This window comes from Phyllostomus hastatus, unplaced genomic scaffold (assembly GCF_019186645.2).
Source record: "Phyllostomus hastatus isolate PE091 unplaced genomic scaffold, TTU_PhHast_1.1 phas_scaffold_345, whole genome shotgun sequence".
NCBI classification, from domain to species: Eukaryota; Metazoa; Chordata; class Mammalia; order Chiroptera; family Phyllostomidae; genus Phyllostomus; species Phyllostomus hastatus.
Genome location: NW_025334024.1, coordinates 6,872,590 through 6,886,746, shown reverse-complemented (window position 1 = coordinate 6,886,746; position 14,157 = coordinate 6,872,590). Strand labels below are relative to the sequence as shown.

General features: G+C 53.7%; 1 protein-coding gene across 1 annotated transcript in view; it reads left to right on the top strand.

Annotated features, from left to right (window-relative positions):
- Positions 1-14,157, top strand: part of LOC123806167 (c-Maf inducing protein) — a 227,111-nt gene that overhangs the window by 177,475 nt on the left and 35,479 nt on the right. Inside the window, exons 5-7 of the mRNA XM_045819202.1 lie at positions 3,834-3,875; positions 9,533-9,595; positions 12,235-12,315. Of these exons, the coding sequence (XP_045675158.1) occupies positions 3,834-3,875; positions 9,533-9,595; positions 12,235-12,315 (186 nt within the window). The remainder of the gene's footprint in view (positions 1-3,833; positions 3,876-9,532; positions 9,596-12,234; positions 12,316-14,157) is intronic.

The window sequence follows — 14,157 nt, the reverse complement described above, 5'->3', positions numbered from 1 at the left end:
TTGGGAGACTTCATGACAAAATGGGAATTTCCTAGTTCCCTTTAAAAACAGTCAGGAAATTCGGCAGCACTCTGCAGCTGGCGCTGCTTAGCGCCACCCGTCTGAGCCATCTGCTTTGCCAGGCGGCCCCGCGCTTTGAGTGCGTGCTGGGTGCCAGGTGCCATCCTGGGCATTCGGGAGGAGGCAAGCCCCTGCCCTCCTGGAGCTTACTCCTGGCAGTGGGGCGGACAAGGGAGACTTAATTAGGGAATTGGTCACGCTGTTCGTTAGAAGGTGAGGGGTGCTAGGAAACACACTTCTGTTTACTCTGTTCCAGGTGCTATTCTAAGCTAAGCACTGTACAGATATTAATAATACTGCTCATTTACTTGCCCGCCTGGCCCCTGGGGGCACTAGACTTGATGGCTCCTGATTTAAATTATGCATGGCCACTAGAGCGACACTTCTGTCCCCTTCTTTCTGTACAGTGAAAGAAGGGGACAGAAGTGTCCCCTCCCTTGGAGGTGGCCCCTGTCTTCTGATACCCTGGTTCCCTGAGTAGCTTCTACACGCCCCCCTCGACTTCCACATAAGCCCCCTGCTGCCTAGCCCTGGCCCTCCCCCTGCAGGCCTGGATTGCTCACTCCTGTCGGTCCAGGAAACCGGCCCAGGCCCTGCATGTCTGCAGACTTGGGAGGGTCCTTCACCCTGGGAGGAGGTAGGGGTGAGAGGTAGAAAGAGGCCGTGACAGTCGCAAGCAGCAGAACAGAGGACGTGTCCTCAGTGGGAGACCAGCCTTGTTCCCCAGAGGAGTGAACACTCGGGCCCTGAAAGGAATGGCGGTCAAGGTCTGGAACTTGAGGCCGGGTGCTATGTGCCCAACCTCAAGTGCTGGCTTCCCACCCTGAGCAGGGGAAGAGTGGGCAGGCCAGGGGCCGGCCTGTCACGGAGGACGGGGACAACAGCTCACTTTCGGCAAGCAGCTGCTCTGTGCCAGACAGGTGCTAGGCGCCACGCGCCCAGCGTCTCTTTTAACACGCCCGCCCTGAGTGATGGGCCTTGCTGTCTCCGTGTCACAGATGAGGAAACTGAGGTCCGGTGGTACTGATCTGCCAAGTAAGCAGTGGGACTGGAAATTCCATTCCACCTTGGGGCTGTCTGGTTCTTTGTGCAAGACCACATTGCCCTCCCCCTCCGCCCCACCAGCCTTGGCCACCATTAGAAAATCAGGATGAAGGTGGAGGTGGCAGGTGACACTCTTGCCAACCTCTGGCAGGATTTCTTTCCCATCTCAGATATGCTTCGTGTGACTACATGCCCATACGGGCCTTTGCATTACTTCTCAAGCTTTCAACCAACTGTCTCAAAGTCAGCTGATCGCCAAGTGGTTGAGGGGAGAGATAAAGACATTTTAAAAAAAATAGTAGAAGCTTGCATTTGCTATGTACCTACTGTGTGCTGGGCTGGGGTCAGTATTAGTCACCCTGTTTTACTGATTCGCACTGCCATTAGTAAGGGACAGAACTGGGACCATAGCCCAGATGGCACCTCCTCCAGTAAGGCTCACCACCTCTCCAGGTGACACTAACACTTTTTCAGCACACACTCTGTGACCATCACTTTGGCAGGGATTTAGAGCTGATGTTTTACATTTCTTCCAGAGACCCTGCAAGCTAAGTATTAAAATGTGTAGAAGAGTCAATAGAGGCTCCAAGAGGTTCGGTTGTCCGCCCAGGGTCCCTCGGAGAAGGGGTGGACCAGGACCATGCCCAGGTCTGCCCGATGGCAAAGTGCAGGCTCTTCTGCATAGATGTGACACGAACTTGCATTTGTAGAGGCTTTTTAGCGAGGGGGAGACCCACCTGTGTGGGTCAGTGGTGAGAAGCAAATGTGTGGAGTCAGAAAGACCTAATTCCATCCTCAGGAGCTAACTGGCCGTGGGCAGGCTCCTAGCTTCTCGGTACCCAGTTTTCATGGGTGAGCTAGGGCTCAGACTAGCGCCCATTTCACAGACATGAGGGTCATCCTCCTTCTTCGCCCTTTTTTGTTTAGACTTTATGGGGCATCCCTGACCTCCTAGGCCTTTTGTTGAGTTGAGTGTGTGGAGTGACCAATCAGCTTGGGGTTCAAGTGTCCCCTCAAAGCAGTGGCTCTTAATGAGCACTCTTCACCCAGGGCTGAGGCTGGCCTTGGTGGAGAAAGTGTCCCTACAGAGTGGCATGGGCTGCCACTGGTGACTGACAAAGGAAATGGTCTCTGTGCTCACTGAAGGCTCTTCCTGGAAAGGTGCAGAGTGTGGTGGGGGACAGGCTGGTCCCACTGAGCCTGAAAGATGGAACTGCCATTTGTGCAGGCTGAGCACCATGGCTCGGTGGCTGGAGACGGAGGCTTTGGAATCCGCCAGCTATTAGCTGTGTTCCCCGGTGAGCACCGGCACCTCTGAGTCTCGGGTAGCTCACTGTTGAGGGGCTCGTGGGAAACAGCAGGAGAACCTCCACGAGAAAGAGAAGTGGGTGGGATTGGTATTACAAAGCTCTGACACAGTGCCCGAGGCATAGTACACTCGTCAGTCAGTCATAAGGGAAGAAAGACCAAAGCCAGGCTTTCATCTACCCTGAGCTGAAAAATGACTGATGTTTAATAGTCTGCCCTAAGTGGGCTGCTCAAACTGCAACATCCACAAAAAGAAAAAGGCGTTGGAATCCATAAAACATCCTCCTGAATGTTCCCTGATTCTAAGCATCTCGGGTCAGGCCGTCTCCATGGGAACCTGGAGACTCGTGCAGCTCAGACACTGACCCTGGTTCTGTGTCCACCTTCATCTCTGGGCAGCCAGACGAAAACAGGCTCACTAGCTTCAGCTGTGTAAACATGGTGGCTATCCCAGTGCCCCTGAAACCTGGCCAGGTGGTGGGTGCTGGGGGCTTTTTCTGGAGCAGTTGACCTTTCCAGTTCACTGTCCAGCGAGGAGGCATCTTGCAAGCAGCATCTGTGACTGTTAGAAAATATGAATTGACACCAAAGAGAGCCCGTGTCCACCAAGACAGACAAAACAGAACACACCCTGAAACTAGCAAAAAAAGACAGTGGCGGCTGTCTCTGAGTTTCCCTGTGATTTCTCATTTATTGCGTATTCATCGCTTTCCTCACCTGCTTACTCACAGGATGGCAGTTACAGGTAACCCATTGTGTAAGAAAATTCCAGATTGTGGGGGCGGGGGGGTAGACACTAAAAATTAAGCAAGGTTAGTCCATTCAACTTAGTATTGTTTTTGAAAGTTAACTGTTAGAATTTAGCTACAAGATCTTGGGCCAACTCATAGAACACCGGTGTTCCCTAGGAACCCAGTTTGCAAACCGCTGAGATGATACACACGCCACTCCTAAAAGACTCCAGCATGGAGTCAAGACTTAAAAGTCTTCTTCACATGTTTACTGTGAACCAGTCTTCTGGCTTCCAAGTGGCATCACTACGACAAGGGCCAATCACGGGTTTGAGCCCTGTCCATTGTAGACCCTTTCCCAGCAACCCAAAGAGGATCCCACTGACGGAAGAAGAAACTGAGTCTCACTGAGAAGTGATCTGTCCAAGGTCACATAACCCACAAGCTGCAACACAGCAACTAGGAAACATGATTCCCCTGCCCCAGGGTGTACTTTTCTCCCGTCCAGCTGTGCCTTTGGGGGTCTGCTGATCTCTGCAGTTAAGGAAAAGTGACAACAGTGCTCGGTCCGAGAGGCTGCAAGCATTGTGTAACTCTGTGGACCTTTGAGATACAAGTGTTCCATCTTGTTAACATTCGGATCTTTGTTTTGTTTTGTTTTCTTCCTGCTTTCTGCGTTCCATCCTTCAGAACACAAACTTGACTACCCAGGAGCATGAAAACATCATTGTGGTAAGTCTCTCGCCACCCCTCTCCCTCTGCCCACCGCCCAGGCCCACCTGGGTTTGAGCTATTCTCAAAATTCCAGAGGCACCCATGTCATCCAGCGGCACAGCCACCTTGCACAGCTTTCTCTCCTCTCACAAGCTAGACATGTCTCCCTCCCTCCTTTTGCACATTTCAGAGCCCCAGTTGACTTGGGGGATGTAATTATCAGTCTTTGAGGTTTGTAGCAAATGTGTCTTAATTGCCTCCTCCTTCCTGAGTCTGCTGAGGGAGTTGAAGGCAGGAGATAGCAGAGACCACGTAACCCATTCAGAGGCAAAACCTGTAGTGGAAAGGTAGGTAACCTGGTCTCTTTCCTGCCCCAGGCCATGTCTCCTAGTTATTCCACAAATAGAACCTGGATGCAGTTCCCTCTGATGTGCAAAGTGAGATGATACTTTCTGGGACTTGACTATGATGTAGGCATCTTTGGGGCTAAAAGTCTTTCTGGGTTAATTTTCAGCTATGAAACATGACTCTCACTAGGGAGAAGAAAGCAATGAATTTGCACCCACTGTGTGCCAAGCACTGTGCTATGTCTTTGGATACACAGATAACTGAGGCAGCCCCTGCTCCTAAGGAGTTCATCTTCGTTGTAGGAAGACAAATGAAATCATTGCAAAAATAGAGGCATGTGGTATAGAGAGAAGAGTGATAAAAACTCACTTGGGAAAGAAGCCAGAGGGCTTCCTGGGGGCAGTGATGTCTGCACTGGGTTTTGAAGATTCAACAGGAGTTTGCCAGTTGGCAATACAGAGTACAGGCATTCTAGAGAGAGGAAATAAAATATGAGCAGAGAGTTAAAGCAGTGTGGTAGTTTTGGGGAACTTCAGCATTGCTGGAGCATGAAGCATAAGGAAGTGGGAAGCAGGGAGGCAGAGCCTGAAATGGAAGTGAGAGGCAGAGAGAGGCCCGTGTGCCCGGGAAAGGACCCGGAACACTCACCCGCCCGAGAGGGCCCATGGCTGCAGCCGCTGAATCAAGGGCCACATCCCAGACACCGTGCCTCTCTGAGCTGAGTTAGGGCTTTGGGCGCCCACCAGCTTGGCCCTAGCTAGCCCAAGCAAGGGGATCACCCTCCTTGCCCCAGGCGGGTCCTGTCAGCTCCGAAGGAGATAAGCCCTGGGCCTTTTATTGCTGAGCGTAAAGGTAGCAGCTTCCGAGGAGCCCCAACCGCGGCATCTGGTACATAGTAGGGACTGAGTGGGTATTTGTTAAAAATACAGAGGTTTTTCCTGTGCTTCCCACCTGGCCACCCATTGCCATCTTTGGCCAGAACAGGGGAGCATCAACCGGGGCACCCCCAGTCATCCACCACCACCTTTCTCTGGTGCACTATTCTGAACAAAGTAACGAACATTTGTCGACGTGAGAGTGCAGGTGTGCGCCATACACTGGTCTCTGTTCCGCAGACATACAGCTGCCACTGAGGGCTTCACTGTGTGCTGGAGGAACCTGGCAGGTCAATGGATAATCAAGAAATGACATAGTCAGAAGTTGACATTTGTTCAGGGTGTTAGAGGAGCACAGAGGACAGACACCTAACCTCCTCTGTCAGGGAGGGTGCTGGGAGGAAGATGACAGAGGGCTTCCCAGAGGAGGTGAGCACACTCAGTCTTAAAAGACGGATAGGAGCCGTCCCGGGAAAGGCAGGCCGTGTAGGGGGCCCGGTGCAAGTGAGGGCAAAGGGGTGGGACTGGCTAGTGGAGAAGCAGACGGGACTGTGGATGCCAGGGAAGGAGTTGGCATCTTCTTCTCCCTCTGCCAACCCCTGTGGGTCCCATGGTGCACCTTGGCCCTGGAAAGGAGGGGTGAAGGCTTTGGACTTAGGACAAGGCTGGGAGACAAATTTTGGTAGCCCAAGAATTTATATGCATGACCCATATGCATGACAAAGCCACACAGACAGACACTGTTGTGTCTTTGCTTTTTCTTTTTAACGTCAATGATGACATGCTGGATGTATTGTTCTGTGTGTGTGTTCTTACTTAACAAATCGTCTTGGAAATTCTTCCCAGTCTTTTCCTGCGTATCTGCCCCAGGGTGTCTCACCTTTGACACTAGTGCATGACCCATGGACATGAACAAAGCTGTGGGGATGCCTGAGGGAGTGGGGGCTGCTGGGTAGGAGGGGGCAAAGAGGGCAAAATGAGTACAATTGTAATACCATAATCAATAGAATATAATTTTTTTGAAAAAGACCAGAAAAAAATTCTTGTCTGAGAAGTCTGGGCTGCATTTAGCCAGCTGGTTTGGCTGGGCTGACCCTTCACTGGGCCGGGCTGAGCGTCCCTGCTCACTGAGGTGCCTGGGAACAGGGAGGAGTTTGATGCAGGATCTGGCCCCCAGCCCCCCCTCCCCCGCCTGCCCCTTCAGTGTTCTTTCTCCCCGATGCCGTGTTCACTGTCATGAAGCCCTCAGTGGCCTCCTTTCATTCCAACAATCACACGGTCTGGTTTGACCTGCTGGCAACTGTCCTCTCCCAGTGGGGCTTGGTGTTTTTTCATGTACTTATTTTTCGTAAGCACTTTTATAAGTAACTTGAGTTGGTATGCATGCAATAGGTGAGGGTTGGTGACAGCTGAAGTGTCACTGGGTGAGGATGGGCCTGGAGGCTAGATGCCAGCTGCCTTTCCCCATGCTGGTGAAAAAAGTGGGTTTGAAGCTGAATGTGGGTTCAAGTTCAGAGCCAAAGCAGACCCTGGGCCCACCTCATACTAACTGTGACCTTGGGCAAGTAGTGGAAGAAGTTTCACTTTTATTTAATTTTATTAAAATTAGCTTTGACTTTGCAAGTATTTCGTGAATGTATTTTAATTGAGGGAAAAAAAGCTCACCCCATTCCAGCACACTCTTCAGAGACAGTCCCAGCGGTTTCCCACCGTGACAAAGCCACACAGACAGACACTGTTGTGTCTTTGCTTTTTCTTTTTAACATCAATGATGACACGCTGGATGTATTGTTCTGTGTGTGTGTTCTTACTTAACAAAACGTCTTGGAAATTCTTCCCAGTCTTTTCCTGCGTATCTGCCCCAGGGTGTCTCACCTTTGACACTAGTGACATTCAGGGGTGGAGAACCCTTTGTGCTGGGGGCCGTCCTGTGCTCTGCGGGAGGCTGAGCGGCACCCCTGGCCTCCACCCACCGGGTGCCGGTAGTCCCCGCCACGACACGGACAGTCAGAACCAGACGCTTGCCGACCTCCTGGGGGGCAGAGCCACCTCAGGCGAGAACCACTGGCCTGCCCGCAGTCTCTCCCCTGGCTCAGGGGTGTTTGTACTTAGTCAGACAACCACTGGGCTGGCTCACTCGATGCTCCAAGCCTCAGTCTTCTCAGCTGAGAGGTGTGTGTGGTACAAGGTCTCGCCTACAGGGCTGTGGGAGTGGCTGAAGGAGCCAGTGTCCCTAACACACTCAGCTCATAGAGGAACTCCACAAAAATACACACGTTTTAATTAATTATACGTTTTAAAATTGTCATCATTCCGTGACTGAGACAGGCCTTGTAACTTCCCTGACCCTTTGTCTCTTTGTCTGTATAAATGGAAGCAACGACGGCTTCACCTCACCTGCTGAGACCAGGACCAAATGAGAGAACTGCTGTGGCAGCATGGCCCCCGGGCCTGATGCCCAGTGCGGGCGCTTAGTTTGCACCCTCTCCCCGGTCCCTTGACTCAAGCCCGGGAAAGAGGGGCTCAGTGTGATGAAGGGCCTCCGCCCAGCGGGGTGCACACTGCACGCGATCCCTCCTCCCAGAGCTCGATCCCCCCTCCCAGAGCTCTGTCGGAGCAGCAGAGCCGCGGGACAGACAGAGGCCCCTGTCCCGCTGTCCCTGCTGCGACCTCGCTTCTCCCCGTGTTTACAGGCCAGCACATTGGAAGGGGCAGCGCAGTTCCCACTCGGCGGCCAGACACTGCGCCTCCCTGTCAGGAGAGCCCCGCAGGGCGGGAGCACTCTCTGTCTGCACTGCCTGTTGCGGGAGCCACGAGCTTCCTGTGACTGACTGGCGAGCACCTGACATGTGGTCAGTGGGCTGGAGGGACTTCACTCTTAATTTTATTTCATTTAAAATCATTTTATTTCATATCAGGTAAATTTTGAATAGGCACATGCACAGCCCTGGACGAACATGACCTTGGGCCTGGTCTCTAGCTCTTATCAGCCGGGCTGTGGGTGCAACAGCGCCTCACCCCATTCCAGTGACTTCATTGTTCACCCAGGCACCCTCCCCGACACAGCGGGTCCGCTGAGGGTCATCTTTTCCTCGTGTCCCACCACGCTTCTTTCCCCGGTGGCCCCGAGACCAGCAGAAGGCCTTACCGAGAGGTCACCACACACAGCCATGGGCGTCCCTGTAGAGGGCAGGTGAAGGAGACCCTCTGAAACTGTGCAGGCAGGGGCTGAGCTGCGGCGGGTGGTCCTGGGGAGGCGGCGCCATTGCGGAGCCTCTCTGGGGAGTTGGGCACAGTCGGCACCCTTTGCTGCCGTGCCAGCACAGCCCAAGACAGTCCCCTTGTGGCGGTGCCAGTGACTCGCTGTGCTCTAGGCCGTGTGCCTGCACCAAGCCTGAGACACCAAAGCTTCTAGAGTTTCCTCTCATCACATCCTCCTGACAGCCCTGTGAATCGGTAACTCTGGTTTCCCCCATTTTACGGACTAGAAGATTAATGCCCAGAGAGGCTGCGTTGCCCACCCAAGGTCACACTGCCTGGTGGTCTCGTTGCTGGGTCCTGGGTCTTCTGTTTCCTAATCATGTGCCCAGTGTGGCAAACAGGAGGAAGTGTGGGCTTCACATAGCTGTTAACCAGGCAGCAGCTAACACTTCCTGATGGCTGGCCCGGTGCAGGCGCAGGGAGAGGCACTTGCCCCCGAGGTTCTCGAATGAGGCCAGTTCTGTCCCCCTGGGGGCATTTGGCAATGTCTGGACACACTTTTTTAATTGTTCAAAATTTGTATTTGGTTTGAAATTTAGCAAGTTCATTAAAATAGAAGTTATGAAAGGGACAGAAAAATCGAGAATCAAACACCGTTCAGTCCATGGGACGCTGGCCTAGGAATGACAGTGGAACCCGTAGTTATCGTCCAGCTGGCTTAAGAAGGCTCCCTGAGACATGAATTCAAGGGGCACCAAATACCAAATGAAGTGTATCCGGAGGCATTTTTGATCGTCACGTCTGGGTTAGGGGTCACCTGTGGCATCCAGTAGGTGGAGAACAAGGCTGCTGCTAGACCCCCCTCAGTGCACAGGGCAGCTGCCACCGCAGGAACAACTGGTCCCAAGTGTCAGCAGCACGAGGCCGAGAAACACACACTGCTTCCTTGTAGTCAGGGACCATTGGTCAGAGCGGGCATCAGCAGGTCATGAAACCCCTCAAGTTCCATGCGTCATTGTATGTGTGTTTTTCGGGGTGGGGGGGCAGCTGACCACTTTTGTCAACTTCTCAAAGGGAGCCACGCACCCCCAAATTTAGGAGCCCTGGCCTGCACATTAGAGAATGGGCCTTCTTGCCCAGAGGGTGACAGGGAGGTGTACCTTCCATTGAGAGTCCACCCTCTTGTGCAGACACACAGCCTCTGTGTGATTCTTCCAGATTCAGACTGACGTTCGGTTCATTGTCTTCCAGGCAATCGCCCCTCTGCTGGAAAACAACCACCCTCCGCCAGATCTCTGTGAATTCTTCTGCAAGGTACGGCATGGCTGCAGCGGTGCTGTGTCTGCAGGACCATCCCGCCTCTGTGTGTGTGTGTGCGTGTGTGTGTGTGTGTGTGTGCTGGGGGTTGGCTTTGCTCAATTTGCTGAAAACCCAGGCCCCACCAGCTGGGGTCAGGGCCCTGGACACAGCCAGCAGACAAGCCGAGTTCACAAAATTGTGTACCCTGTTCACAAAATCACAGTCCCTTCTTGGTCAGGTGAGCACTGAAGCCCAGGGTCCAAACCAGTGGGCCAGGGAGGAGTGTCCAGGTTTTCCTTGAAATGTCTTCGTGGCTGTCTTGGGAGAAGTTTGTAGCAGATTTTCTAGGCCCCTGACGTCAGAGCTGGGTTATTTTTAGCCAGGGCTTCTCTGAGTACCAGCTGGCCCACAGTGGGGGCCCGGCCGTGGGGCTTTCCTGAGGAGGGAAAGCGGTCGGGATGCCAGGTTAGCTTGGAGGAGCCACGAAGAGGGACGCCCGCTTCCAGGGACACGGCGCCAGCCTCTCAGTGGGGTTTATATGGGACAGGTCCAGAGCACACTGGGGACCAGGCATCCCTCATTCTGCCAGCAAGCTCCCTGAGTCGGCCCCAGGGCTGAACCAGCACACAATTTGGTTTTGTTCTCTGTTGTCTGATTTTTTAATGTAATGATTTGTCCTTGGAAAGACGAGGGCCTAGGTCTGCTGCTTCCCAGCACTCGCCTGGTCTCATTCCTGATGACTCACCTCGCTTGTGTGTCTTTCCTCCCCTGTGGCGTGGCACAGCCACCTGGGAGGCCTGGTGGTTTCTGGAGGAAAGGGGGCTGGGGTATACTCACTGCCCCCACCCCTCACCCTTCACCCCTGGGCCCCTCTGCACTCAGGGAGCGTGTTCTGTCTGTGTTGTCAAGTGACATAAATTTAAGGGAGAAGGGATTGTGTTATATCCTCTTGGCCCTGTCTCTCCATCGGGAGACCTTTTCCAGCAACCCACAGAGCAGAGGGTGGGCCCAGGGTACATTGTTAGTGTGGGCATGTGCCAGTGTGTGCCTTCCAGTGCAAGCAGGTGAGGTGGGTTCAAATGGGTGAGCGCCCAGCTGTGCAGTCGTACCTGTGCGTGTGTGCATGCAGGAGCGTGCCCGCACATGGTGGCGGGCTCTGTGCTGTATCCAGGCCCCTCCCCCTGGGGCCACACAAGGGGAAGTAACAGCTTGATGAGACTGAAGACGAGATGGGCCTCCCTGCCCCCAAGCAGGGCGCAGTCAGATGGCCCAGTGTTTGGGCTCCTGGGAGAATGGCCAGCTGCTCCCCCACCTGTCACTGCGTGTCATCTCCTCACTTGATATTTGTCCCAGTTGAATCCAGACCTGCTTCTCTTTCTCCTTTCAGCTGTAGGATTTCTCTTGGGTCTCATGGTTTACAGACTCATCCTAGAGCAATGGACCTCTTCAAAGTAAATGGTAGCACAGTTGAAAAACCAGTGATACAGCTCTAGTCGGGTGGTTCAGGTGGTTGGAGCCGCGTCCTACACATCAAAGAGGTTGCAGTTTGGTCCCCAGTCAGGGTGCATACCTAGGTTGCCAGTTCGATCCTGGTCAGGGCTCATATGGGAGGCAACTGATCAATATTTCTCCCACATTGATATTTCTTTCTCTCTTTCATATCAATAAATCAATCAAATCAATATCCTTGGTTGAGAATTAAAAAAAACAGACAGTATGTAGAACAGACGAACCTTTTGGGCATGACCTGGTAAAACTCTCCGTTAGTCCTGGAACAGAGGGCTGCCCTGCCGATTGGAGGGAGGAGTCCGGCCCCGGGGGCCCGTGAGCCTCCCGGCTGGTTTCCCTCGGGGGCGGGGTCAAAGCTAGAGCCTCAGGGCCTCACCCACCAGGAGGGCCTCACCCACCAGGAGGCCCTCCAGGGAGGGGAGCTTGAGGGGAACAAAGCCTCCTCTGCTGGGTCCACTCCGGGCCAGCTCTCTGGACACACCGGGCATGCCTCTCCTGCCAGACTGTAAAACCAGGACCCCAGGATCTGGGGAAAAGTTCTGGTTTCTAATATCCCAAGTACACTGCCCTCATCCAGGGCTAGAAAACTCAGCACCTCAGGCCCGGGCAGGTTGTACATGTGTTAGATTGATGGGGTCTTACCTGCTCCACCTGAAGCTCTTCCATCTGAATCTGAAAACAAAACATGTCAGTGAGATCAGATAAACCCGAGAACTGCACTGGGCCTGCCCATTGACTGCGGCAACTTAGCAGAGCCAGCTATTGAAGAGTCACAGAGTTTTCAAGATCCAGGTGTCCAAACATTTAACCCCTGGTATTCTGTCGCTGATTACTGAGAGCCTCCTCTGTTAGACCGTGCTCTCGGGGTCTTCTTGCTGCAGAAGCCTCACTGCACTAAATAAGGGTCCTGTCAGGCAGATACCTTTCTGTGCCTCTGAAACATCTCAGACTATAAGATCAGGGGAAAAGGCAAACAAGTGCTCCCACACTCCCCCACTTTTCTTAATCACAAACAAACAAACAAAAAGCTAGGCAGCAGTATTCAGTAGGGGAACCCAGGCAGCGGTGCTGAGGGACGGTCCCTGCCCCTGAGCCCTGCCAGGGGCCACAGGCTCCGCGCTGACTGTGCCCTCCTGTCTCCCCAGCACTGCAGAGAGCGGCCCCGGTCCATGGTGGTCATCGAAGTGTTCACTCCCGTGGTCCAGAGAATCCTCAAGCATAACATGGTGAGTGCCCCCAGCCCCCTGACCACAGAGCCGGAGGAGGCGGGCACAAGGCCTTCTCTGCCTTTCCCTTTCACAAAGATTGTGGGTTGGGGTTGGCCACCTGAGAGCCAGGGACTGGGGCTGGAATGCTGTTTTCAGTGTGGGTTTTCGTATAGCCTGTCCCCCTTGGTTGTGTGTTTTTGTATGCAGGCAACAGGAAGCGTCTTTTCACAGGAAGTTAGAGTAACAAAAATAGCACGGCTGGGGTAGAAGAGATGAGTCTCCCATATGTAAAGTCAGAAATTGTGTCCGTGAGGTCCTCTACCCTCAAGGTGGGGGGCAAAGTCCTCACTCCTTCGCTGGGGGCTGTCCCTAGTGGCACCCTTCCAGCACGCAGAGGATGGAAAGGGAGAACAGAGGGACTGTACAGGGAAGAAATCTGACTGCCACCACCTTGGCCAGGTGTTCAAGGCCAGTACCAACAGGGATCAGCCATGGTGATGGTTTGCACCATTTTTACCTCTGGGGTCTCCCTCCCTGCAGCCCGCAGCCCCAGCCTCATCAGGAGGGACCCCTCAGACCAGCCCCCGTGGAGGGGATGCCAGCAAACACCCAGCAGTGCTCCTCACCGCTGTCCGGGGCTGAGAAAGCGCCACAGCCTAGGGGACGTAAGGAGACATGACAGCTGAATGTCATGTGATCTCCTGGATGGGATCCTGAAACTAAAAAGGATATTAGCGAAACATGGAAGAAATCTGAATGAAGTGTGAGCTCTAGTTAACTGAAAAAAAAAAGAGCAGTGGCAGAACTGAGCGGCACACGTACTGTGGACCAGCACTTGGAGTCAGTGTGGCCCCTTCCGCCCCCCAGTCCGTCCGTGAGAGCAGCAAACCATTGTTTTCTCCGTATCACACTTGGGGAAACTCAGGAATAAGCATGACAAACATCTGCTCACACCTTTTTAGAGCCCGACAGTGTGACATTCCAGCGTCAGGTCACTCAGCCCTTAGGACAGCCCGTGGCCTCCCTTTACAGATGAGACCGGGAAGGCTCCCGGGTGACTCGGGGAAGCCGCGGACGGTCGTGCGTGCCCCCATGGTGCTGAGGCGCAGGCAGCCCAGAGCCGGGGCTGGTGCTCCAACATGCTCCGTCAGGCCGCTCCCAGCCCAGACTGAAGTGCGCCTCAATGCCACGCCGGCGCCCATGCAGTCGCAGAGCAGGCTGGGTCACCGAGCCAGGCGTAAGGTGCCTGTGACCGCTGCCTCGAGCACGGTCAAGATGCGCCATGTTGACAACAACCCTGGAAAAGGGCGGCCTGCAAACAGCCTGCTTTGTAAAATAGCTTTCCTGTCTGCACAGCATGCCTCTAACCTACCCCCCACGCCAGTCAGGAGTGGACATGTGGGAAACTGCTCTCCCCTCTCCCTCTCCTAGCCCGCTCAGGGCAGACATCATTAATCGTTGGCAGCACTCTGCCCGCAGAGCCCAGAGACAACTTAACAATCTCTCAACCCAGCGCTCCAGGCAGCCACTGCCGGTTGAACCGTGTCGGCACCCTACGAACACTGAATGCTGTTTACCATGCTCTGCCCCGAGTGATCACACACCGTAACTGAATTGTTGCCTGCTTCCCAGATCTTTCTTGCTTTAGGATAAATGCATTTCTTATTTTCTGAACTTGGGGGAAAGGGATACTCCATCATATGCTTTCTCTAGGACAAACAAGGAAACTCCCTGTTTTTTGGTTCAGGGGAGGTTCTGCCTTAATTTGGGCTGTCATCGTTTCACAGGTGCTCTCTGGCCTCAGCCCTTTGGGAGGAAAGGGTCTCTGATTGTTCATTTTAAAACCGCTGTGGATGAGGT